General features: G+C 42.5%; 1 protein-coding gene across 3 annotated transcripts in view; it reads left to right on the top strand.

The window, feature by feature from the left end:
* Window positions 1-6,623: 6,623 nt before the first annotated feature.
* The window catches only part of UBE2D1 (ubiquitin conjugating enzyme E2 D1), a 36,910-nt gene continuing 17,015 nt past the window's right edge, over window positions 6,624-26,518 (top strand). For all 3 annotated transcript variants that reach the window (XM_008145486.3, XM_028151519.2, XM_054729008.1), the window contains exon 1: window positions 6,624-6,848. In XM_008145486.3, the coding sequence (XP_008143708.1) occupies window positions 6,825-6,848 (24 nt within the window). In that variant the 5' untranslated portion in view covers window positions 6,624-6,824. The remainder of the gene's footprint in view (window positions 6,849-26,518) is intronic.

Raw genomic sequence — 26,518 nt, 5'->3', positions numbered from 1 at the left:
TGCTGTGGTGAACATTTATTTACATATCTTTTTTGAGAACATATGTTTTATTTTTCCTGGGTAGATTTATACGTATGAAATTGCTGGGTCATATGGTAAAGTTTATGTTTTTGTTAAGAAACCGCCAAAATATTTTTCCAAAGCGGTTATACTATTTCATATTCTCACCAGCAGTGTGTAAGACTTCTGGTTTGTCCACATCCTCTCCTACACTTGTTTGTCCTTAATAAGACATGTATTTTTAAAAATTGTGGTGTAAAAAAAAAACCCATGTAAAACTTACCATCTTAATCATTTCTAAGTGTACAGTTCAATAGCGTTAAGTACATTCACATTGTGCAACCAATCTCCAGAATGTTTTCATCTCTTTTGTTGTTGTTGTTGTTGTTAATCCTCACCCAAGGACTTTTTTCCATTGCTTTTCAGAGGGAGAGTGAAAGGGAAGGAGGGAGGGAAGGAGGGAGAGAGAGAGAGGTGAGAGAGACACATTGATGGGTTGCCTCCCACATGTACCCTGCGTAGGGGCAGGGAGCAAACCTACAATCCAGGTACATGCCCTTGACCATAATCACATGAGCCAATTCCCATGATAAATCTCCTTTTACATATCCTTTTGTATATCCTATTGGTCTGTTTCTCTGGAGAACCCTCACTAATACACCAGGGCTGCTCAGAACTTTATTCAAATAGATTGTGAGTAGAACCACAGAAGGCTTTTTCTTCTCATAACTTGTCAAACAAAAAAACAAAAAATGTTTAAGCATTCTTCTGCTAGCTGTTCAAGGCTCAAAATTGGTTTTTATTAACAATGACAACAAATAGGCTATTATATAAACAGAAACAGCCTGGAAGGAAATGTATGTCATAGAAGGTTACACATAATAGAAACACCCTTGAAGGAAGCACCTGTCTGTTGCTCCTGAGAAGTTTATGGTTGCCTTCACAACCACTGAGGCTCTCTCCTGTGTGCCCTTCTCAAACCATGGGTCTAGCCCAGTTTCAAGCAAAAGCACACTCAACACTGGGTCCTAACCCTATGGATATTTACTCGGGAATAAGGAAGTAAAGCATCAACCACAGGCCCCAGCTGGGAAATGGTCCCCCTGAAATCTTATGGTTTGTAGCTAGACAGGATTAGTAGGGGTGGGGATAAGGACAATCTATAAGCCAAAACCCAGACAGCTATTCTGGAAATACTTCACAATGAAGAAATCTTGAACTACATGTTCTGTGCCATCCCAACGCTCTTGACTGAGCTCCATCTCTTGGCCATTCTGGTTTTATAGTTATGGGACAATATAGTCACAGGGGGGAAGGGGCCTGTTGTATCAGAAGATTGTATGGCCTATATGCCCAGAATTTTCCCAGGACAAGTGAGAGTTCTCATCAGCCCCCCAAAAAGCACTCACAGTTCAAAAGAGCTGGGCATTTTTGGGTAGGGAGGCCTTATGCAGACAAGGACTATTGAGAGTTAGACAAGGACTGTTGAGAACACAGCCACATAAACGCACAAAGAAAAAAACAAAAGCAGCTCTTCTTATATTTGCAAAGACAAACGTATTAAATTGGGGAACAGGTGGAAGAGAAGCAAAATGGCAATCAGCAGCCTGTCCCCAGCAGTACCTGAGAAATCAGGTAACATCCATTCCAGAGAGAGCAGAGCTGGTGATGGTATTCTGACAGGGCAGCCACCTTCAGCTGGCTTCATGGGCCAGGGCCAAGTTCATGGACTGCAAACACAGGACTCCTGGCATATGCTGTGCTCCACCATATCACACTCATCCAGGAATGCCTGAATCTTTTCACCAAACCCTTTCTTTGGCCAAAAAACAAAGATGTTGCTGCATCCCATGTGAGTGAGCCATCATGGATGAGCCATCCTCTACCTCTAGTAGAGCCTTCAGATGACTGAAACCCCAGCTGACATTTTGACAACAATCTTATGAGAGACCTTACGTTAGAACCACCCAGCCAAGAGGCTCCCAAATTCCTGATCCACAGAAACTACGAGATAATAAATAATTGCTGACCTAAGCAGCTGTGTTAAATTATTTTTTTTTGCAATAAACAAGAGACCTAATTTTTTTCATGTCTACCTTCAAACATAAAGAGATCTTGTTTGGAAAAAACACCAGGCTTCTTCTGGTTCCTATTTCATGCCCCTTTCTTTCTCACCAGCAAACTTTTCCAAAATGTGATAAGCACTGGTTAACTCCATTTGATTTATGCTTTTCCTCCCCACCCCCCAGCTTTACTGAGGTATAATCTAATCTAATAATAGACAAATATGCAAATTGACCGCACCTTTGCTACACCCAAGCCACGCCCACCAGCTAAGCCACGCCCACCAACCAATCAGGACGAGTATGCAAAGTACCCCAACAAAGATGGCGGCTAATTTGCATACCAAGACAGTGTCGAAAGAAGCCAAGAGCTGCAGAAGGGAGTAAAGCTTCGAAGAAGCAAGCAAGCCAGGGGGGCGGGGGAGGAGAAGGGAGGAGCGAAGTCAGGGCCGGGGGCGAAGGGAAACGCAGGTGGGCTGGAGGAGAAGGCGGGGAGGGCGACAAGGGCGGAGCGGAGTCGGGGCCGGGGGCAAAGGGAAACGCAGGTGGGCTGGAGGAGAAGGCGGGGAGGGTGACAAGGGAGGAACAGAGGCGGGGTAGAGTGCAGCAGGAAATCCTATTGCAGGATTTTTCCTGCAACGGGAATGCTAGTTGATAAATAAAATTCTAAGATATTTAAAGTATACATCATGATGATTTGATACATGTATACATTATGATAGGATTCCCCCATCTAGTTAATCCACGATCTCCCTTTTATCTATTTATATTTATTTACTAGAGGTCCGGTGCACGAAATTCATGCATGGGTAGGATCCCTAGGCCTGGCCGGCGATCGGGGCCTTTCGGCTGCTGGCCGGGGCCTCTCTTCATTCCATGCCGCCCCCTGGTTGTCAGCACACATCATAATGAGCAATCAAACTCCCGGTCCCCCGGTTGAACTCCCGTGGGCACACTTTGCATATTAGCCTTATATAGATAGATAGATAGATAGATTTATGTGAGAATATTTAAGTTCTACTCTCTTAGCAAATTTCAGTTCTACAACACAAAATTATCAACTATAGTCACTGTGCTATTCATTTAGATCCTTTGAAGTTATTCAAATTATATTTGAAAGTTTGTACTCTGTTACCAACCTCTCCCTGTTTCCCCCACCGGTAGCCCCTAGCAACCACCTTTCTACTCTTTGTCTCTATTTTTTTTTTTTAAGATTCCACATAATAAGTGAGATTATACAGTATTTGCCTTTTCTGTCTGGCTTATTTCACTTAACAAAATGCCTCAAATGCCATCCATATTGTCACAAATGGCAGGATTTTCTTTTTTCTCATGGCCAAATAATATTCCATTGTAATATATACATTTCATTGTAATATTCCATATATGATATATAACCACATCTTCTTTATACATTTATTCATTGATGACTACGTAGATTGTTTCCATATATTGGCTATTGTAAATAATGCTGCAATGGACATGGGAGTGAAGATATGTATTTAATATCCTGTTTTCATTTCCTTTGGATATGTAACCAGAAGTGAGTTTGCTTGATAATATGGTGGTTCTTTTCCCCCCCGTTTTTTGAGAAATCTTCATTCTTTTTTATAGTGGTTGTGCCAATTTACATTCCCACCAACAGTGCACAAGGGTTCCCTTTTCTGCACATGCTTATCAACACTTGTTATTTTCTGTTTGTTTGTTTATAGAGACCATCCTCATAGATGTGAGATCTCTCATTTGTTTTTTGTTTGTTTGTTTTTAAAATATATTTTATTGATTGTTTACAGAGAGGAAGGGAGAGGGAGAGAGAAACATTGAGAGAGAAACATTGATCAGCTGCCTCCTGCACACCCCCCACTGGGGATGTGCCCGCAACCAAGGTGCATGCCCTTGACCGGAATTGAACCTGGGACCTTTCAGTCTGCAGGCCGACGCTCTATCCACTGAGCCACACCGGCTAGGGCTCTCATTTGGTTTTGATTTGCATTTCCCTAATGATTAGTGATGTTAATAATCTTTTCATGTTTGTTGACCATCTTCTTTAGAGAAATGTCTATTCAAGTCCTTTGCCCATTTAAAAAATTTGGTTATTTGCTTTTTGTTGTTGAGTTGAGGACTTCTTTATACGTTGTGGATATTAACCTCTTATCATATACAAAGTTTGTGAATATTTTCTCTCATTTAATAGGTTGTGTTTTCACTCTGTTCATTGTTTTCTTTCCTGCACAAAAGTTTTTTAAGTTTGATATAATCCCATTTGTCTATTTTTTCCCTTTTGTTGCCTGTACCCTTGGTGTCATACCCAAGAAATCATTGCCAAATCCAGTGTTATGAAGCTTTTCCCCTATGTTTTCTTCCAGGAGTTGTAGCTGTATAGTTTCTGGTCTTATGTTTAGGTCTTTAATTCATTTTGAGTTCATTTTTGTGTATGGTGTAAAGTAAGGGTCTATATAGACCCTTTTTTGTTGTTGTTAATCTTTACCTGAGGATATTTTTCCATTAATTTTTAGAGAAAGTGGAAAGGAGGGAGAGAGGGGAGAGAGAAATATGTACATGAGAGACACATCAATAGGTTGCCTCCTGCACTCACCCCAACCAGGGCTGGGGAATGAACCTGCAACCCAGGCCCTTGACCAGGAATCGAACCTGTAACCCTTTGGTGTGAGCTGATGCTCTAATCACTGAGCAACACTGGGCAGGGCTACACTGACCAGGGCTATATAGACCCTGTTAAACAGACTTTTATACACACTTTCATCTCCTTCTTCTCAATTCCCACTGTCTTCTTCCGAGGAACCAGAGCTTCGTTTCCTGAGCCTTTCTGGAGCAGTCAGCTGACTTTTTGTTTGCTTCCCTTGGCTCGCACCACACAATACTTTCTTGGTTTTCTACCTACTTTTCCACCACTAACCCTTCTTTTTCCTCTCACTCACTGACTATAGCTATTTCCCAGAATTCAATTTCTAGTGTGTTTCGTTTCTCTGTTTTCCCCCTAGTCCTGTGGGGAGTTATTTATATTTTATAGTTTCAAGTTCATCTTCTCATATGCTTGCTCTCAAATCTGTATTTCCATGCCCCTGTCTCTCTCAGTAGGCATTTTCCTTTTGAAACCTATATGTTTGATAACCTCAAACTGTATATGTCCTAAACTCAATTTACCATCCCCTCTCCAAAAGATCATCAATATTAGTCTTTATCCCAGTCTCTCTCTCGTAAATTTGCAGTTCAAACTTACTCCTCTTTTTTCAGTTTCTTTATCTAATTGCAGTTGAGTTCCCTTGCTTCTTTTTTCAAAAGATTTTTCTTTGTGTTTCTAGTCATGTCATCCTTGTATAGGCTCTTGTAATCTTGGCTCTAAAAACTTGTTTCCCTTTCTCTATTTTCTCTTCATCTACCATCCTATGTCCCTCTATTAGACTAATTTGTTAATCAATATGTCATTGCCACGCTACTACTTTCATGATGAAAACCTCCTCTTATTGCATTTAGGCTTAACTTCCTATTTCTAGACCTAGCAGTCAACATCTTTATTTGATCCCAATAGTAGCTGTATTCCTTGTTAGTTCCCAATAGGAAACTTAGCCTCCTGTGGAAGATTTCATGCTACTTTTCATTTCCTTCTGTTAGAAAATTGTTCTATTCCCGTTCTAATGGAAATGCTTCCCTCCATTCAACTTCTATTATCTCCAGGAAGACACTAGTGATGGGGGACCCAGGCTTGGAATTCTGGGGCCCTCCAGCTCTTGAGAAGAGAAGCTAGTGAAGTGGAAGACCCAACTACCCTGGGGCCATGGAAGCCAGAGGCGGAGAGTATTCATGGAAAGCACAGGTGGGCCACAATCAAACGGTTCTAAAACCTCACGGAGGATAAGGAGCGGATTGGGTTTGGTAATTAGAAAAGCTCAAGCGCGACATTGGTGAAAGCCGATTCTGCTTGTGCCGAAAGCAGAAGCCACGTTTCAACGAGCACACACGTTCATGAGCAGGAAGGACTGAGGAGCGTGAGTAGACTGCCTTGCACACGGATTGTCAACGCCAGGGAAGGAGCCAATGGTGAAGGCTGAGGCTCAAAATTCGGAGTTCCAAGGAGGAGCAGACGCGCGAGGTTAGCATTGCATAGAGGAGGCTCGCCTTTTGCAGTAGGAGCTGAGTAGGGATGAATCTGTGCATGTGTGGAGGATGAGAAGTGTGCATATTTGAGAAGGGAATGAGTCTGTAAAAATAACAAGACCAGCTGTAGCCCATTACACATTCCTGTAGGCGCTTTATGAGCTCATTTATTGCCCCCATTTCACAGATTGGGTACGCCGCGTTCAGCATCTGGATCCAGATCGGCCTGCAGAGACCCACTCGGGCCCCTGGCGGCGGTCGGCCAGGCTGCGGGGCTGAGGTCAGCAGTGAGTCACCGGACCCCGCCCGGGGCTGACCGCGGGGACCGGGCTGGAACTACACTTCCCAGTGTGCCAGGCGGGGCGGGGCGGGGCGCGGGCGGGGCGGGCCGAGGCTCCTTCCCAGAAGCAAAAGCGGAAACAAAAGAGTCTCGCCGGCGTCCCCGCCCGCACACTCGCGCACACTCGCGCTCGGGCGCACACGGAACTGGCACAGGCGCCCGGAGCGAGCCAGCGAGCGGCGAGCCGGGCACCCACCGCGCCGAGCCAGCCGAGGAGCCAGCGAGCCGCGCCCGCGACGACCGACGCCCCCCGAGTCCCGCAGCCGCCCCCCGCCGGCCGGTGTCCCCGCCGTCCTCCCTGACCCATGGCGCTGAAGCGGATTCAGAAAGTGAGTGCCGGGCACAGGCCCGGGGCAGCGGAGCGGGCTGCGGCCCCTTCCCTCCCGGACGCGGGCGGTGGTCTCCAGCGACGCACCGGGCGGGCGCGGGATGGGAGCGGGGGCAGGGGCGGTACCCGCGGCGGGAGACGCGGGCCGGGCCAGCGGGCGCCGGACAGGTGAGGCGGGAGCAGGGGCAGGGGCAAGGGCAGGGGCAGGTCCCGGTCCCGGTCCCGGCGGCTGGAGCAGGTCCCGGGTGCTGGAGGTGCCAGGAGGCAGGGGACCCGCTGTGCTCGCGCCGGACCTGCGCGCTCAGCCCCCGTGGGGAGGCAGATCCTCCCTCGTCTCCAGATCTCCCCGAAATCCGTGCTCCACGGCCACCGCTGGATTTTTGCCCCACACGGGGCTCGTTTCGGCCCCCTGTCACACCGTGCCTCCTCGCTGTTTCTTCAGCCCGTTCTCCTTCTGCTCCCGCTTCCCCGGGCTCCCGGGGAGGGCAGGGGAGCTGCGCGGTGGGCCTGCAGCCTGCTCCCGCGGAGCTGCCGGGCTTGTTCTCGCTCTCCTTTGCGGTTGGCTCTTGCTCAGAAACCAGAATGGGCTGGAAAAGCCCATTTGGGGCCGAGAAGCCAGGAGAAGCCTCCTCCTGCTCCTTCTATTTTGGTGCCTCTCCTGCTGCCACTTTAGGTCACATAGCTGTAGTGAAAACATAGTTGCTGGTACACAAGATGACCTCCTGGCTGTGATTCATGGCGAGGCAAGCCAAACAGGTTTTTTTACACCCCCCATCATGATAAAACTTATATATAAAGTTCAAGACACAACAGAAACGGGGCACAAATTAAAGTGTTTGATGCTTTGACACATTGGGTACAGAATGAGGAAGAAATGTCTATGTTCATTCAAGTAACATTTATCCATTCCAGCTCTGGGATTGTCCTCTCGCACAATATTTATTGCTACCGTTTCCAGTGTGAACGAAATTGGGGTCGGGGCATTTTCGTTCTCTTCGGTTTTATTTCTTGTTGAGTTATTGGCCTGTTCCCCTAACACAAGTTTTAGGTTTTACAGTTCATAGTTCCTGTTCCTGTGGAGAAGGTTGAGAATGGTGTGTTTTTTTTTTAAATTGCGTTCAGCGCGTTAAGCCAACAATGGACAGCATGCTTTTGTAAAGTGGTTTCAGAAGCAAGTGATGCCCACTGAAAAATTTTACCAACTTTTCCAGGCACGAATCAATAGAGCAGTGAACAGAGATGGGCACATTCTATTTTCAGTCACCACTGGTGGCATCTTCTAGTGCAGAGGACAGCAACGTTCAGACCTAGTCAATTTTTGTTGTTGTTCAAACCTGTGGATCAGTGTTATTTTTTGTGCCATTTAAAGGTCCTCTTACCATAAAACGTAGCTAACAATCAGCATTTATTGATTAATGTGTTTTCTGGTTTGTAGATGATGCAGTTACACATTTTCCCCCCCTTATAATTAATCGTAATTTCGAAGCCCCAGCCGGAATCTTTGCCGTGCCTTCTATACTTATTAATGATGACGTCATATCGGCTGACACTGAAACAACACACATTTTCCCCAAAAAAGTTGTAAAATTCCATTTCCTTTTTTCCTAGATATGAGAATTTTTCCTAAAGACTTTGCACATACAATAGCTTTTAAATAGTATGGATTTTGTCCACAGTAAGAAGACCTTCAAAGAAAAAGGACACTGTTTGTAAATACCATACAGGCTAATTGTTAATCATGCTGAGCCAGTGTATTTGACTTGTATTTAGAATATAGCATATGCCCAAACCATATTTTTATAGCTATTGGTTATTACTAGTGACTGATAAAAAAAAAATCACTTAGAATTGATGTCAGTCCTGCAAAAATTGATATCTGGAAGAAGAAATTGGGGATCATATAACATCACATCTCTATGTGTTGTATTTTGGCATTCCTTTTCTGTTATCAGAAAACTTGACTTGCACAAATCGCCTTTCCTTTAATCACATGTTCCAACCATGTCCTCACATTGTAGGGGGCATTATTTTGTTTGATTCCCTACTTTCCCTCTTCCTTTACCCCTCTCCTTGATTAGAAGCCAACTCCAGGGCAGGTGTGTTGTGGGCCATTTGTACTGTTATGAAGCCCTCCTTGATATCATCAGCATACAGATCCTTGTCTGAACCTTGCGTGTTCCCACAAAAGAAGATGCATGTTAACTTTTAGTGCTTCTTTATAAGCATTTTAAAGTAACACCTTCAGATACATTCCAGGTCATGGTGTGATTTTTCTTTCTTTTTTTTTTAAATTTAATAAATCTTTATTGTTCAGATTATTACAGTTGTTCCTCTTCCCCCCCGCCCCCCCATAGCTCCCCTCCACCCGGTTCCCACCCCACCCTCTGCCCTTACCTCCCCACCACTGTCCTCATCCATAGGTGTACGATTTTTGTCCAGTCTCTTCTCACACCCCCCACACCCCTTTCCCCCTGAGAACTTTCAGTCCACTCCCTTTCTATGCCCCTGATTCTATTATATTCACCGGTTTATTCTGTTCATCAGATTTTTAATTCACTTGATTTTTAGATTCACTTGTTGCTAGATATGTATTTGTTGTTCATAATTTTTATCTTTACATTTTTCTTCTTCTTCCTCTTCTTAAAGAATACCTTTCAGCATTTCATATAATACTGGTTTGGTGTTGATGAACTCCTTTAGCTTTTTCTTATCCGTGAAGCTCTTTATCTGACCTTCAATTCTGAATGATAGCTTTGCTGGGTAGAGTAGTCTTGGTTGTAGGTTCTTGCTATTCATCACTTTGAATATTTCTTGCCACTCCCGTCTGGCCTGTATAGTTTCTGTTGAGAAATCAGCTGACAATCGTATGGGTGCTCCCTTCATGGCATGATTTTTCTGTACCTAAAGTGGCAGACATTGGAGCTGTGCACAACCTCAGAGAACTCTGCAGGGGTGGGTAGAGCGGAAGGGAGTGGAGCGGAGGACAGGGCAGGGCAAGGGGCACAGCTTCTAGGGTGGTAAGACATTTCCAGGCTGTCCCCACTGCAGTAAATGGAGAGATTGCATCCCTCAGATGGGTTGGGGTGAAAGAACATTGAGAACCCGTGATGTGCTAGTCTCCCCACATCATTCAAAGGCCTGGCGTGGAGGAGTACTTTGTCCAAGTTAATCTCTCAAGGAGTGATTTGACATATTTGAGAATGTTAAAATGTTTATGACTTCATAGCTCTTCACAAGCAAATATTAAATATGCTTGAGTTAAAATTGCATATACAGTATCTACAAAGCATGTGGGTATCAGTGCTTAAAGTACATTTTTATACTAGAGTATATGCTAAATGATTTAATGCTCTAATTTGGACAACTAGTGCCAGTTTTGCATGTCAGCTTATAAATTTACACACCCGTGCCCTATTTTTAGATTCAGTGGAAGATGTTATCGCAGTCACCTAAATCCCTAAAGGGAAAAAGGTTAAACGAGTCTGAGGAAAGATACCTAAAACATGTCTGAAAAAAGAGGCAGTTTCAGCTGGCCATCTATAATTTTCTAGAATCAATTTCTAAGTGTTTGTTCTATAAATGCTAATTTTAAATCTTGATTAACTTTTTTGGAAATCATTTAAAAAATCATTTGCATCACAATACTTAATGTTTTGAAAACCAGAAAGAAATAAAAGGAAATCATAGTACAGACAGTATCATCGTCCTAGCATATAATTGACCCTTGAACAACATGTGCTTGAACTGTGCAGGTCCACTTATATGTGGGATTTTTCCCCCCCAATAAATACTGTAATGTTTTTGATCCACAGTTAGGGGTTCGTGGATGTGCAGGGCCGACTGTATGCCATTTTATATAGGGGACTTGAGCATCAATGGATTTTGGTATTGGGGGGGCGGGGGGGAGGTCCCGGAATCAATCCCCTGCGGATACTGAGGGACAACCTAAGTTTTGGGAAAGTCAGAACTCATGTGTGCATCTGATTTTCAGATGCCCAGGGTTTGGTGCTCCTAACCCTTGCATTGTTCAAGGGTTAGTTGTATTTCCTTCTAGATTATTTTTTATTTGCTAAGGAAGTTGAATTAATGGCCATGATATGATATGATAGACTATTGCCTTTTTGGCCTATCTTTTGAAAAGTGAAGCAAAAGTTTTGTTCTGCAAGTAGAGCAACACATAACTGTTCCTTAATGTACAGTTCTGTCCCCACAATGAAATATTTGTTTTTTAAAAAAAATTAACTTAAAATATGCATAAACATAGATTATAATACAACTTTATAAATATTGTGAGCTGCTGGATGGTTTTGATTTGTATAATTCCACATTAAACTGTTAATGTCAGTGTAGAAAAACCTTAGGATACGTAAAGACAATAGCAAACCCAGCTCCCTCTGGATGGAGCTTCAAATAGGAGAAGAAGATCTGGTTTCTATTCCCGGCTCTGTGACTTGGCTGGCTTGTTTCCTTGTTCACACAATGATGCTGCTGATAAGTACAATTACACTGTATAATACATAATGGTTACTCTGTGCTAGACACTGTTTCAAGTGCTTGACATACATTAATTGGTTTAATCCTTAGTGGGTCCAAGAGGTAGAAATGATTATTACCCCCATTTTATAGATGACGAAACTGCGATGTTGAGTAATGTACTCAGAATCACAGCAATGCTAGGATTCCAAACCAGGCAATTGGTTCTATATTCCATGCTCGTAAACATTTCAGTACATAACTTCTCTTACTCAGATGGACTTATATCTATTGTACTTAAATTGAAGGACATACAGAGTCAAATGAGTTTATGGATGTAAGTAAGGGCTTTGCAAACTGTTCTATTCAGATGTAAAGTGGTATTGTAATTAAGACCTTCGCATATTTAATCATTCTCACTGGCTCATCACTCAGTATGTTGATTATACGTTGTAAATCTCTGTTCTGAAGTAATGTACACTGGCTCTTTTCACATGGTGAATAAATAATATAACTTTGTTCACTTTGTTCCATCACGTAAAATTTTTCTCCTCCAAAAGGATTTAGAAGAGGTATTCTGTCAAAAGCATCATTTTCTGTGGGGTTTTCATTTGAGGAAACTGTTTATGAATTTATATAGCTGTTTAGTTCCTATGGTGGCTTTGAGTAGTAGTCGACTGTTTAGATTGTACACGTATGTTAGAAAGACTTTAAGATTACGAGGTTAAATCTAAGACTCTAGGGTCTTTCAATAAAGAAGGATATAACTTCCAAAATATATTTTTTAAAGGAGTAACATAGTATTTATGTTTCTTGGTAGATTAAAAAAAGGGGGGGGGTGTTCTTTTTCTAAAAAGCCACCATGTGACTTTTTTTGCATTTAAATCTTTGCAATTAAACTCAGTCTTTCGTCCCCCTTCCCCTGTACCATGTATTTTTCTTTAACATAAAAAAGGTGTAAAAGGATGAGATAGCCTATTAATAGTTAAGAAGTTCTGAGGTTCCTTCTCTGTGGAAATAAATAGCATAGATCTAAATAAGGTTGTTTTATGAAGCCAAGCACATATTAGAAAAACCAAATCTAACAGGATGTGGGATTGCCTCCAGAAGAGCAGAGTAGCATCCTTACTCACTTTAGTTCCCTGAAAAAACACAGAGAAAACATGTTTAATGAATGCCAAACTGATCAACATGGTAAGCCTAGTACTTTCCATCAAACTGAGTTAATGGTTGTCTACACCCTCTTATCCCCCAGCCCCTTTTTAAACAGTGGATGAACTGATATTTTATTTAATTAAAAACAGGTATTGAGGATACTGTCCTTTCCTTTACCCCTGTGATGCTGGAATAAAAGTACTAGGATAGATAATAGAACCCAGATTTGCAAGGTTGGGGGTTGCGGGGGGTGGGTGTCCTCTGGCCACCTCAGAACATCTGCCTGAGGGCAAAACAGGTTCTCTTTCTGGCCTGTGTTAGTCTAGCTGGCCTCGGAGAAGCTGAGGTTTTCCTGCGTTTAATTTGGTTCTGGGGTGACTCTATGAATACTCAATTACAAGCTTCAAGTAGACAGCAGTAAGAGGCACTGTGTTCCAGGAGTTGTCCTTAGTGTGGGGGGGAGGCCACCATCCTGAAGCCTGCAGAGCAGTGCTGCCCATCAGTTCACCACGCGCTGTAGCTTCCGGTCTCGCCTCTTTCCGGATGTTTCCCCCAATGCTCTCTAGTCAGATTATCCTGTTTGTGTGGCTCTCTCCTCCTTCAGTGACACCAGATTGCTTATTGGATTCCTAGTCTCCTTTCAGAGTTAGGAAACCCTTTCCAGCAGGGGTGAGGTGGGGGACTGTTTTTTTTTTTCATCTTTTTTTTTTTTTTGGTTAATCCTCACCCGAGGGTATTTTTCCATTGATTTTAGGGAGAGTGTAAGAGAGAGGGGAAGACCAGGAGAAACATCGATGTGAGAGAAATTCATCGCCTGGTTGCCTCCTGCACGAGCCTTGACCAGAGCCCTAGCCGGGGAGGAGCCTGCAACCAGGGTATGAGCCCTTGATCGGAATTGAACCCGGGACCCTTTGGTCTGCAGGCCGATGCTCTATCCGCTGAGCCAGAGGGCTGGTTTTTTCATCTTAACCTTCAGTAATAATAATCAATGGTTTTCACTCCACATGGCCACCCTCCTTATGTGAACAGTTCCGGTTGTGCTAGAAGGAACCAAGCAGACCTGGTGGCTGGGCTCATTCTCCTCTAAACCAGTCACACTCTGCCTGTGATTTTGCTTCCCTCAAATTTGAATGTGTTGTATTTTCATTTTTATTTAGTTAAAAATACTTTCTATTTCCCTTTTGACTTCTTGTTCAGCCCTTGGGTTATTTAGAAGCATATTATTTATTTTCCAAGTATGTGGGATTTTACAGATAGCTTTCTGTTATTGATTTCTAATTTAATTCTCCTGTTACCAGAGAAGATCTGTTGTCATTTTACTCCTTTTAAATGTTTGAGACTTGTTTTATGGCCCAGAATCTGGTCTGTATTTTTTACTTAATAAGAGTGCCCTTCAGGTGCTCAACAGAGCTTTTGAATGAGCAATATGAAATCATTTCTAACTTCATCTTGCCAGTTTCTGGTTGTTGTCTATAGGGCCTAGGTTATTCCTGAGGAATGAAGACCATACTAAGATTTACACCTTCCCAGTGTCTTTTTTGCACTTTTATGAGCTTCCAGAACAGGGTGACAAAATCAGATTAGTGGATCACAAACTGCATTTTAAAAAATGGAATGGGAAATAGTAGTGCTTTGGGAGTAGTAAGGGTGGTGTTATTTCATGAAACTTTTGCTTTAGTTTTGTATGTAAGTCCCTGTGTTTGTGTATGTGGTAGGTGTACTAGGTCGTGATGTATGTTTTTCTTATTATGACTTGCTACAAGGAAAGTTTGAAAATCACTGTTCCATACATAAGTTCCTTATTTAAAATCAATATTGTCAAAACACATTCCATATATTTATACATATATGTATATAGAGAGAGCAAATGAACATATTTTATACACTTACACTTATATACTTACATAGATACATCCACTTAATGTAAAATGTTCTAGCCTTAGAAACATTTTTGTTCGATACAAACTGTCAATGCCAATTCCTTTCTACTACATGTAGCAGTAGTTTACCGTCACTGATATAAAACTATAGTATTCAAGAATAGTACTGGGTGATACTAAGAGAGATTAATTAATTTATTATGCTTATAAATGACCATTATATGCCAGTTATTAGTGCTAGAGCTATAAGAAGTGATACTTAATATCAAATATTTGCTAAATATTGCCAGGTATGTTTGTGTTTTAAGTAGGTTTTAAGAAATAGCCTGCTAGCTTTTTTTCCTTTCATTTTCTTTTCGCTTTTTTTCTCTGAAGCACCACCTTTCTTGGTTACTATGAAGTAAATAGTAACTTTTGATAATGTTTCATTCAAAACGCTGTATGTTGCATGTTCTATTATGTATCAAAATTCTATTACGTATTTTGAAAAGTTTCGTGTAATTTCCTATCATGTTTTTCTTGCCTCTCAGAGGTCTTTGAACACAAACACTCTCCTCAGAAACTTAGGAAGTAGTGTTCATTTCTAACCCTTTCAAAGGTTATAAGGCTCCTGGGAAAGATAAAAAGAATTTCTTTTCATTCCTTCACTCCTCACATTTTTGTTTCTCTTGAGCGTGGCTGAAAATGTGCAAATGACCGTAATTCAGTACTGGTGCACTGTTGTCTCTAATGCTGATTGAGAATAATGTGCTCTAGTTTTTATGGCCTTCAGGTGACTATTGTTTTGGGTGGGAGCAGTGCTGCAGTGCCAGTCGAGGGTCCGGGCCTTTGTCCTAGCTTTAGCTTTGTCACCTTGGTCAAGAAACTCATTGTCTTTATTTTCTTGATCTAGAAATTTAATGAACTAGATAATTTGTATGGGTTATAATTTTAGACACACCTAGATAATGTTATTTGCTATTTGTTTTTGTTCAGCAAACAGCAAAAATGATCACAAAATAAATATTGAGCAGTGGCACTGTGTCTGCTGCTGTAGGAAACTTGAGTTAAAATTCTATTTACTTTGAAATGTCAGAATTGAAATAAATGTTGACGTCTTAATGTATAAGATTAATGAGTCCGTAACGATGTATTACTCTCTGATTAAAGAGCAATGATTTGTGATGCAAATAAGGTATATTTCTGTTTTTGTACTGGTTACATCCTTTTCTAATTCCATTTAGCTTCCATCTGTTTCACAGGTGTCTTTCGTACTTGAAAGATTGTTTTATACATATATTTAGACAACTGCCATACAAGTTAATGCATTTATGGAGCACTTTTTGTATATGAGGCATATACAAAATGAAATGAGATATATAGAAAAGTAAGGTATAACATAACCAGCATTACCTAAGACAGTGGTCGGCAAACCGCAGCTCTGTTGACTAATGAGTTTGCCGACCACTGTCATATACTACCCTTTACCTCTTTGCACACAATATGCCAGCCACAATTGCCTAATCCTCACAGCTTCCAACTACACGGTAACATTTAGTCTAGTCCAGTGGTCAGCAAACTCATTAGTCAACAGAGTGGCAAACCGCGGCTCGCGCCACATGTGGCTCGCGAGCCGTGGTTTGCCAACCACTGACCTAAGAGATAGAAAAAAGGGTAAGAAGAGTACCATAACAACTATGTAGCTTTAGGAAAGTGCCATAAGGAAAATACAACATATTTGAGCAGGAAGGAAGTCAAAGGTGGGAGAGACAAAGTTATTTGGGGAAAATAAGGAAAAATTCTATGGAGAAGATGGAATTGGATGTGGGTTTGGAAGAAGGGTATCAATTTTAAAGACAGGACAGCCAGGTTCATAGAAAAAGCTACAGAAATGAAGGCACTAGAGAGTATGTGGTTTATTTGGGAAGAAACAGATAATTCTGCTTTTGGGAATAGTAGACCATAAAAGTTTATACCGTGGAAGGCCTTGAAAGATCCATGCTGAGAAATGTGAACTTAATGCAAAAGTTTGGGGAAGCCAGCAGAAGGTTTTTGAATAAGGAAGTAACATTCTTAATCACAGTGTAGGTATGCATTCTTGCTGTTTGTGGTTATAAATTTGATAAATGCCATGAAAAGGGAAGTATAGCGTAGTACTTCTGGAAATATACCAGGGACCCTTTGAAGGGGGTCAAGGAAAACCACCTTAAGGAAATGATGTTTAAGATGGGACATGAACACCTCCACTGACGCCCGCTGCCAGCACCGCATCGCCAACGCCTGTCATGTTCCACGCCACCCCCTAGTGGTCAACCCATGTCTAACTCCCGGTCAAACTTAGCCTTTTGTTATATAGGACTAGAGGCCCAGTGCATGGTTGGATCATGCACGTGTAGGGTCCCCTACACGCTTTCTCTTTTCCCGGTGGAGCTGGGTGCCTGTCCGCTGGTGCACCGGCTCGGCGGAGGCTTCTGAAAGGCCTGGTGCTGGAGCAGATAGGCACCCAGTTCCCCCACTTTTGATGGTCCGCGGCTGCTGAGGGGGGCTACCTTGCTGTTGAGAGGCGCTGAGGGGGCCTGCCGCGGACACCCAGCTGCGCCTCTCAACGGCCGCTGAGGGGGCTGCCATGGACACCAGGCTACCCTGCCGTTGAGAGGCGCAGCCGGGTGTCCGCGGCAGGCCCCCTCAGCGGCCGCGGATCTGGCCTTTGAGAGGCACAGGGGGCGGGAGTCCCGCCCTCTGCGCCTCTCAACAGCAGGGTAGCCCTCCTCAGTGGCAGCGGATCCGTGCCTCTCAATGGCTGGATAGGCCACCCCGAGTCCTGCCCCCCCAGCCTCCCGCCGCCCAATCGTGGGCGTAGGGAGTGATGGTAATTTACATGTTACTCTATTATTAGATAGGATAGGAGGATATCTGTGTGTGTGTGTGTGTGTGTGTGTGTGTGTGTGTGTGTGTGTGTGTATAATTTTTTTTTAAAAGAAAAACATTGAAAGTTTTTGACATGGTACTTTACGAAGATGATTTTTTTTTAATTTATTGATTTTTTACAGAGAGGAAGAGAGAGGGATAGAGAGTTAGAAACATCAATGAGAGAAACATCGATCAGCTGCCTCCTGCACACCCCCTAGTGGGGATGTGCCCGCAACCAAGGTACATGCCCTTGACCGGAATCGAACCTGGGACCCTTGAGTCCGCAGGCCGACGCTCTATCCACTGAGCCAAACCGGTTTCGGCACGAAGATGATTTTGACCGCAGTGTGTTGTTGGTAGAGATATAAGAGGACAAAGGGTCAGTGAAGTGTCATTGTATTTGCTCAAGTGAGATTTAAAGAGGGTGTGAGTAGGATGGTGGCAGAGGATATTTGCAAAGAGGGGTATGTGAGAAAAATAATAGTGTATTTGTTCCACATAGCCTTTTTGAATTGGCCTTACCCACCCAGTCCTTGACTTTAGGTCAAGTCTCTAGGCTCAGTAGTCTGGGCAGTCTCTTCAGATGCTTTCTCCTACTACCCGGTCTGTCCCAGACACTATAATAGTGTCTCTCTGGTTGAACCTTTGTCTTGTCTTAGCCTGAAATGTGTCTCCTCTTCTCAGACTCTTCTGCCCTTTGGACCTCAATTTTTTTTAAACTTTATTTTTTTAAAATATATTTTTACTGATTTCAGAGAGGAAGGGAGAGGCAGAGAGAGAAACATCAATGATGACAGAGAATCTGATTGGCTGCCTCCTGCATGCCCCACATCGGGGATCCATCCTGCAACCCAGGCCTGTGCCCTGACCGGGAATTGAACCATGACCTCCAGGTTCATACTGGACCTTGATTTTTCTATGTGATGGGCTTACTCCTGAGACCCTTTCAGTGTGAGGGATCTGGATGGAAGGAGAATCTGAACACCTGGTTACTGATTAATGTGAGGAGGAGGGAAGGCAAGGTGGGACCTGGCGGGAAGAAGGAATCAGATGGTGAGTCCAAGGTTTAGAGTTTGGGTTACTGGATCAAGTGCATTTTTACTATAATACTTAATAAAGTAGACTCAAAACAGTTTTTCTTGAAATATCCTGGATTTGTGTAAGGTACATTTTTAATGTAATTTCTGTGATGGAAATCCTTTATAATAAAAGGCTAATATGCAAATCGACCGAACGGTGGAATGACCGGTCGCTATGACACTCACTGACCACCAGGGGCAGATGCTCAATGCAGGAGATACCCCCTGGTGGTCAGTACGCTCCCACAGGGGGAGCGCCACTCAGCCAGAAGCCGGGCTCACGGCTGGCGAGCTCAGCGGTGGTGGTGGGAGCCTCTCCCACCTCTGCAGCAGCGCTAAGGAGGGCGCAGGCCGGGCTGAGGAACCCCCACCCAGTGCACAAATGTTGTGCACCGGGCCTCTAGTATTATATATAAAAAGAGGTAATTGAGAATCTTTTCTTTAAAAAGGAAGCCGTGTTTTAAATTACAGGCAAACCCTAGCTGGTTTGGCTCAGTGGGTAGAGCCTCGGCCTGTGGACTGAAAGGTCCCAGGTTCGATTTCGGTCAAGGGTACATGCCCGGGTTGTGGGCTTTATCCCCACTTGTGGGCGTGCAGGAGGCAGCCTCTCATCGTTGATGTTTCTATCTCTCTCTGAAATCAATAAAAATAAATAAATTACAGGCAAGATAGTACTTGGGGAAATTGAAAGTCACTGTGGCTGCCGTGGAGAGCACCAGGGGGAAAGTGGCTACAGGTCTGAGGCATTGGGAAGATATGTCCCTAATCCTAACCTCAAACCATTGTTCTAATTGAGCTCTAATTTTTAGTTCAGATTCAATAGATACTACTTTGATGTGCAAAGTCAATAGCATTATTGCTTCCTTCATCTTCTTTCTTTTGTGTGGAATGTGGCTGCATCATCATCACCATTATTATTATTTTTAATAGACAGTCTTTTCCAGAGATATTTGGTCCAAAGAGGCAGTGAAGCTGCCAGGACCGGCTTGTTCAAGTGAGTTTGGTTCCTATAACTTAATAAATTGGATGTCATCAGCATTTTGAAGTCTTCCAGGAAGAATCTCCATGGTTTAAAATAAAGATGTTCTCTAATTCAAGGGCTTAAAGAGGGTCTGTGTTTGGAGACATTTCAGGCAATTGTGGAACATCTTTCTACTTAAATAGCTCTAGTCAACTGGGTAAGGAGATCAGAGTCTGAGCTGTAAGCCCATGAAGTGTTTATTTACAGACAACCAAATATAGCTCATATGTCCCTTTAGAGACACATCAAAAATGCAGTCCAGTAAGAATCACTGCCTTGTTTTAGGAGTTTTGATGGTTGTGTCACATTAATTAATTGCCTGTTGAGCCAGGATTTTTGAAATAATGCCTTCATGTGCTTTGGATTCAGTAATTTAGATTATGGACTGTAAATCACTCGCTCTGCATGGGCTGTTTAACGTCCTTCCCGCACACCCAGTGGGGTATATATAGTCTACCTATTGCAGAGATTTAGGCCTTCTGAATGCTGAAGCTACAGAACAACAAAGCATTTTCAGTGTGGTCAGCAAAGTTTTTTAGAGAATATTTACTGGATAGTGTCATACTAAGTCTGATGGTAAATAAGGCAGCTCTGACTTGTTAGCTTTCCTTCTCCGCTGTTCCGATTGGACTGCTACCCTTCTGGGAGCTGAGAGATTAATGCAGGCCTCTCTTCTCTGACATTCCCTTCTTTGTTTCCTTTTGTTTGTTTACTTTCTTTGAATTAGACTGCCTCATCTACTTTTAGATTTTTAAGTCCCCAGAGGCAGGGACTGTGTCTAGGTTGGTTTTATGGAGAACACTCAGCATATTGTGGGGGGTGTTATAAACATGCCATCTGTGCCAATTTAAAATTCTGTTTCAGACCTTTCAGTACTTTTCTTTGTGTTTAGTTGGTTATAGAAAGCTGAACTAGAATAGTCCATTAAGTACACATTTTTGTGGACGGACAGTGCTTTTATGGTCCCGGTTCTAATTCAGGGACAATAACTTACAATCTATTTTTAATTACTACATCATATATATATTTTAAAGTTTAAATGCCCTAATTAGTATTTTCTTTTCTTTTTTTTGAGTGTTAATCACGTTAGAATAGCAAATTGCTTCACTGACACAGACTGCTTTTGTCTCCACTTTGGTGATAATTATTACAGAGAGGGAGAGACAGGGATAGAGAGTTAGAAACAGCGATCAGCCGCCTCCTGCACACCTCCTACTGGGGCTGTGCCCGCAACCAAGGTACATGCCCTTGACCGGAATCGAACCTGGGACCTTTCAGTCCGCAGGCCGACGCTCTATCCACTGAGCCAAACCGGTTAGGGCTGATGATAATTATTGCTTGATCTATGTTTAGGTGTAAGGTTGGTTGATTTTAAGTTTACTTTATCTCAAAGAAGACGAAATTGGATCAACTATGTATTTCAATTTTAGATTTTAAAAGTCGCTAGAAATAAAACAGAGATACACACATACACACACAATGTATGTATCTGCACACAGTGTGTTTACTCTAACAAGTCCTTTTCCTATATGGATTTCTAACTAGTCTCATTATTTGATAGCCATCTTTTACAGTGTATGATTTCTATATATTTCTTTTAAGCATGTACCTGGCTGTAGAATTCTGGGTCATGGAGTATCCCTATATTCACATTTAGTGTTAGCTGTCAAACTTTTCCTCTTCCACCAGCAGCATGTGGGCGTTCCAGTTGCTTTACATCTTTACCAACATTTGTACTTTCTTCTGTCTTTTTCTTTTAATTTTTATTTAATTTATTGGGGTGACATTGGTTAATAGAATTATATAGGTTTCAGGTGTTCAGTTCTATAATTTATCATCTGTATATTATTGTGTGGTGTTCACCACCCAAAGTCAAGTCTCCTTCAGTCACCATTTATCCCCCCTTTGCCCTCTTCTACCTACCTCTACCCCCTTCTTGCAATCACAAAACTGTAGTCTGTGTCTGTACGTTTTTTCTTTCTTTTTTTTTTTTTTTTTGCTTAAACCATTCACCTTTTTCACCCAGCCCCCCAGCCTCCCATCCTTTGACAGCTGTTTTCTGTATCTATGAGTCTGTTCTATTTTGTTTGTTTGTTCATTAGATTCCACATATAAGTGAAATCATATGGTACTTGTTTTTCTCTGACTGGCTTATTTCACTTAGCATAATACGCTCCAGGTCCATCCATGCTGTCACAGATGGTAAGATTTTCTTATTTTTTATGGCTGAGTAGTATTCCATTCTATAAATGTACTGCAGCTTTTTTCATCTGCTCATCTACTGATAGGTACTTGGGCTGCTTCCAATTCTTGGCTATTGTAAATAACGCTGCGATGAACATAGGGGCACATACTTTTTTTTGAACTAGTGTTTTTTGTTTCTTCGGATATATTCCCAGAGGTGGAATTACTGGGTCATAGGGCAGTTCCAGTTCTAATTTTTTTTGTGGTAACTCCATACTGTTTTCCACAGTGGCTGTACCATTTGCAGTCTCACCAACTGTGCACAAGGGTTCCCTTTTTTGCACATCCTCGCCAACACTTGTTTGATTTATTAATAATAGCTATTCTGACAGGTGTGCGGTGATATTGTGGTATTAATTTGCATTTCTCTGACGATCAGTGACATTGAGCATCTTGTCATATGTCTATTGGCCATCTATCTGTATGTTCTCTTTGGAGAAGTGTCTATTCAGATCCTTTGCTCATTTTTTAATTGGATTGATTTTTTTTTTTGGTGTTGAGTTGTCTAAGTTCTTTATAAATTTTGGATATTAACCCCTTATCAGATGTATCATTGGCAAATATGTCCTCCCATTTAATGAATTGTCTTTTCATTTTGTTGATGGTTTTCGTTGCCGTGCAAACATCTTCTGTCTTCTTCATTTTAACAATTCTGTTGGATATGTGGTGGCATGACATTTTGATTTTAATTTGCATTTCCTTGATGGCTAATGAAGCTGGGTGGGGCAAAAGTAGATTTACAGTTGAGAGTATGCAAAAACAATTTATTCTTGTATTATTTTCAATGTTAACAACTGTAAACCTACTTTGGCCAAACCCTGTGTATTGGCCATTTGGATAGGCACTTTTGTAAAATGCCTATTCAAGTCTGCCTTTTAAAAATTGATCTGCAGGAATTGCTTTTGTCAGATACATCCTATTTGGTGGCTTGCCTTTTCACACTTTAAATGTGTCTTTTAATGAACAGATGTTCTGAATCTTAATCAAGTCCAAATTTTCCACTTTTCTCTCTCATGATTAGTGTTCTTTGTGTCCTCTTTGAGAAATCTCTGCCTTCCCAAGAGTTATGAAGATATTTGATGTTTTCTTTTAAAAGCGTTATTTTTTTATCTTTTATATTTAAACCTACAATCTAGTTAGAATTGATTTTTTTTTTTTGTATGATTTGAGGTGGGGAGGAAGGTGAAGGTTCACTTTTCCCCCCATATGGATACCCAGTTGCCCTAACATCATGTACTGAAAAAATGTTCCTTCTTCCTTCACTAGAATGTCATTGTCTTCACTTTTAATTTTTGAATTCCATGTTTGCCATTTTCAACACATTGATGAAATCAAGTTAAAATAAGTGCTTATTCCCCACTCAGATATCAAACACTAACATGTGTTCATTCAAAACAGTGATACTATCCTGGGTTGGGTTTAAAGGTTATGTTGTCTACTTCTTTTTTTGTGCGGTTTTCTGTAATGGAGCTTTGTAGAGCCCCAGAGGGCCCCACTCACATTGAGGTTTGTTTGAATGGCACCCCTTGGAATTGGCGCACACAGCCTGTGTGACAGAATGCAGCAGCCCTGAATGCTCTCTCTCTCTATATATATAAAGAGGTAATATGCAAATTAGCCGGGACGCCGTAACATCACGACCGCTCAGGAGGAGGCTGCGTGTGCAGGTGGGTGGGAGGAGACTGCCTGTGTGGTGAGGCAAGCTGCGGCGGCGAGCAGGCCCGCAGAGAACAGGGCCTGCCAGCCACGCACACCGGCAGTCCCGCCTCTGCGCGTGAGCTGCAGAGGAAACACCTTTTCTGACCACTCATTGGCTAAGCTCCCCATACACCACTCGCAGTGTTCTTGGTAACTTGGGTAATAAGAATCCAAGAAGGTGATCTAGGGTTTTTCCACCTCACTCCTGGAGGAAAAAACGAAGGTCCATTGCTGGAGGGGCTAAGAAATGTCATATCCTGCCCTAGCCAGTTTGGCTCAGTGGATAGAGCCTTGGCCTGCCGACCGCAGGGTCCGGGTTCGATTCTGGTCAAGGGCATGTACCTAGGATGCAGGCTCCTCCCTGGCCGGGGCCCAGATCAGGGCTCATGCAGGAAGCAACCAATCGAAGTGTCCCTCTCACATTGATGTTTCTCTCTGTCTTTCCCTCTCTCTTCCACACTCTCTAAAAATCAGTGGAAAAATATCCTCAGGTGAGGATAAAAAAAAAGAACGAAATGTCATATCCTATGAAAGAGACATCTTGAAAATGCCTAAAGAAAGTTGTCACTTTTTCGTGGTGAAGGGACTGGAGTCCGTGTTGATGAAAACACCTTGGTGGCTGCGGCGGCCAGCAGTGGCAGCAGCGGGGTGATGGGGGTGGCGCCTTCCCCTGATCAGCCCGGTCACCTCCTGCAGAAGGAGGCCAGACTGTGGCTTAGTAGGACATCCCCTGAGGGTTCCCGGATTGGAGAGGGTGCACGAATTTCATGCACTGTGCCTCTAGTTTGTAATAATTGGCAAATACAAAAAAAAATTTTATTAACTTTTACTGTGCTCCAGCAATCTACCTGTTAACAAATACAGCTTGTTTTTATTTAAGGGTGGTATTGTGTAGTGAGGGTAGAGTAGGAAATGAATTCTGAGGCATCCCATGTGGCTTTTCAGAATTGACCAGATCTGATAACTTTACTTTTTAATGTTTTGTATTTGTGTTTATTTTTTTATTTAGAAGGTAGTTTGTGTCAGTGAAGGTATTTATACCAGTTTTTTTACTGCATCATGTTTCTATCCTAGGGGAAGCTTTCTTTCCTGAATTCCCTAGAGCAGTGGTTGGCAAACTGCGGTTCGAGAGCTCGCGAGCCGAAGTTTGCTGCTCTGTTGACTAATGAGTTTGCTGACCACTGGGATAGGGGCTTAATCACAAGGAACAACAACAGCCTGTAATTATTGGAATCGAGAGTCTAGGTCAGTGATCGGCAAACTCATTAGTCAACAGAGCGGCAAACCACGGCTCGCGAGCCGCAGTTTGCCAACCACTGCCTTTGAGTATCTAAACTGTAATGAACACATTACAGCCCGGTCACCTCTCACAGAGGGAGGCCAGACTGTGGCTTAGTAGGACATCTCCTGAGGGTTTCCGGATTGGAGAGGGATGACCCTTAGGGTTTATAGCTTCTCTTACATGTATTTTCTTGGAGATACAATTACTTTTGAGTTTCTAAGAATCCAGAGGGCCTCTTTCCTATACTTTTTAAATCACATCTTAGGAAGTTATGCTCCCCTACCCCTCACAAATCAGTTCTCCTTGAATTTCATGCCCAGTTTAATCATCAATAAAATGTGCCTGACCAGTGATTTGTGAGAATGTTTATTAGCATCATAATTGGATACAATTAAATTAAACCTCTGCAATATATGGGAGTGTAGAGTTGGGACCAGAGGATAAGTGAGAATCCTGATCCCTGTTAGAAAGGATCTGGAAGTGCTTCATTAACTTCTGCTATGGTTAGTGCAGCTGGTTAAACTGAGCATGGAACAACAACAAAACACCCCTGTGTCACCAACTGCAGCTCTGTCACCAAGGATTGCCCGTGGTTGGAAGATTGGGTCAGCTCAGCACAAACCCCTGACTCCTCTAAGAAAAGCAACCCAAAGCTGTGTCCTGAAAGTAGGTCAGCAGCATCCTAAGTAAACAATAAAGATGGACTATTTAGAGTTTTGAGGTCTTCTAAACTGGAAAAACCAAAACAAAAATTTCTAACAGAATCTCATACATTCTGTAAATTGAAAAAGAGTTGTGGCAGTAGCATGTATTTTTATTTTTAATATTTTTATTTTATTTTGAGAGAGAGAGAGAAACATAGGTGTGAGATTGAAACATTGACTTCAAAAAGGTTCTCAAACATTTTAGTCTGTGGACCCCCTTATATTAAAAGTATTGAGGGCCCCAAAGAGCTTTTGTTTGTATGGGTTATAGCATTAATTTTTGCCATAGATGAAAACTAAAAACAAATTTAAATAAATAGAATCCTACCTAATGATAGACAAATATGCAAATTGACCATACCTTCGCTATGCCCGCAATTGGCCAGGAGGTGCGAGGGGGCGGGACTCGGGGTGGCCAGGGTGGCCGATTGGGCTGGCGGGACGCTGAGCTTGCGTGGGCAGCGGCAGCTCAAGCTCAGCGTCTGCGCCATAGCTGTGCTGTGGCACAGAAGGGGCCTCTGGGGCAGCGAGCTCACGTCCCACCACGAACTATCAAAAGCGGGGGAGCTGAGTGCCTGTCCGCTCAGGCACCAGGCCTTTCAGAAGCCTTCGCCATGCCGGAGGCTTCTGAAAGGCCTGGTGCACCAGCGGACAGGCACCCAGCTCCCCCGTGATTGAAAGCGAAAGCCTGTAGGGGACCGTACACGTGCATGATTCAATCATGCACTGGGCCTCTAGTTTAAAAATAATGATAAACCAATCACATATTAACCTAAATAACGTTTTTATTGAAAATAACTATATTTTCCAAAACAACCACAAAAAAGTAGAGTTGCATTGTTTTATACCTGTTCAGATCTCATTATTGTTAGGCTTATAATGACAGTTGAATTCTCACATCTGCTTTTGCATTCAGTGTTACTATATCATGTATTAAACTGGAAAATGCCACTATATACTCATGAGATATTGGGAGTGAAAGAGGCAGATAACCTCTTAGTTTTATTATTAAATTAATTTTGATCTCACAGACCTCCTGAAAGTGTTTTAGAAAACCCAAGAGGGTTCTTTGGAAAATTACTGGGTACGTTTGTGTGTGTGTGTGTGTGTGTGTGTGTGTGTGTGTGTGTGTGTGTGTGTGTGGGAACCCAATTGAAAGTGTAACGTTGAGACAAAATAATGAAAAGACTTAGGTTGGTTGAGTTTAGTCTTTAATATGCAGTGAGGAGCCACTGAAAATTTCTAA

The sequence above is a fragment of the Eptesicus fuscus genome, chromosome 17 (genome assembly GCF_027574615.1).
Source record: "Eptesicus fuscus isolate TK198812 chromosome 17, DD_ASM_mEF_20220401, whole genome shotgun sequence".
NCBI lineage: Eukaryota > Metazoa > Chordata > Mammalia > Chiroptera > Vespertilionidae > Eptesicus > Eptesicus fuscus.
Note: the sequence above shows the minus strand (reverse complement) of the source record. Positions and strands in the feature narration are given on the sequence as shown.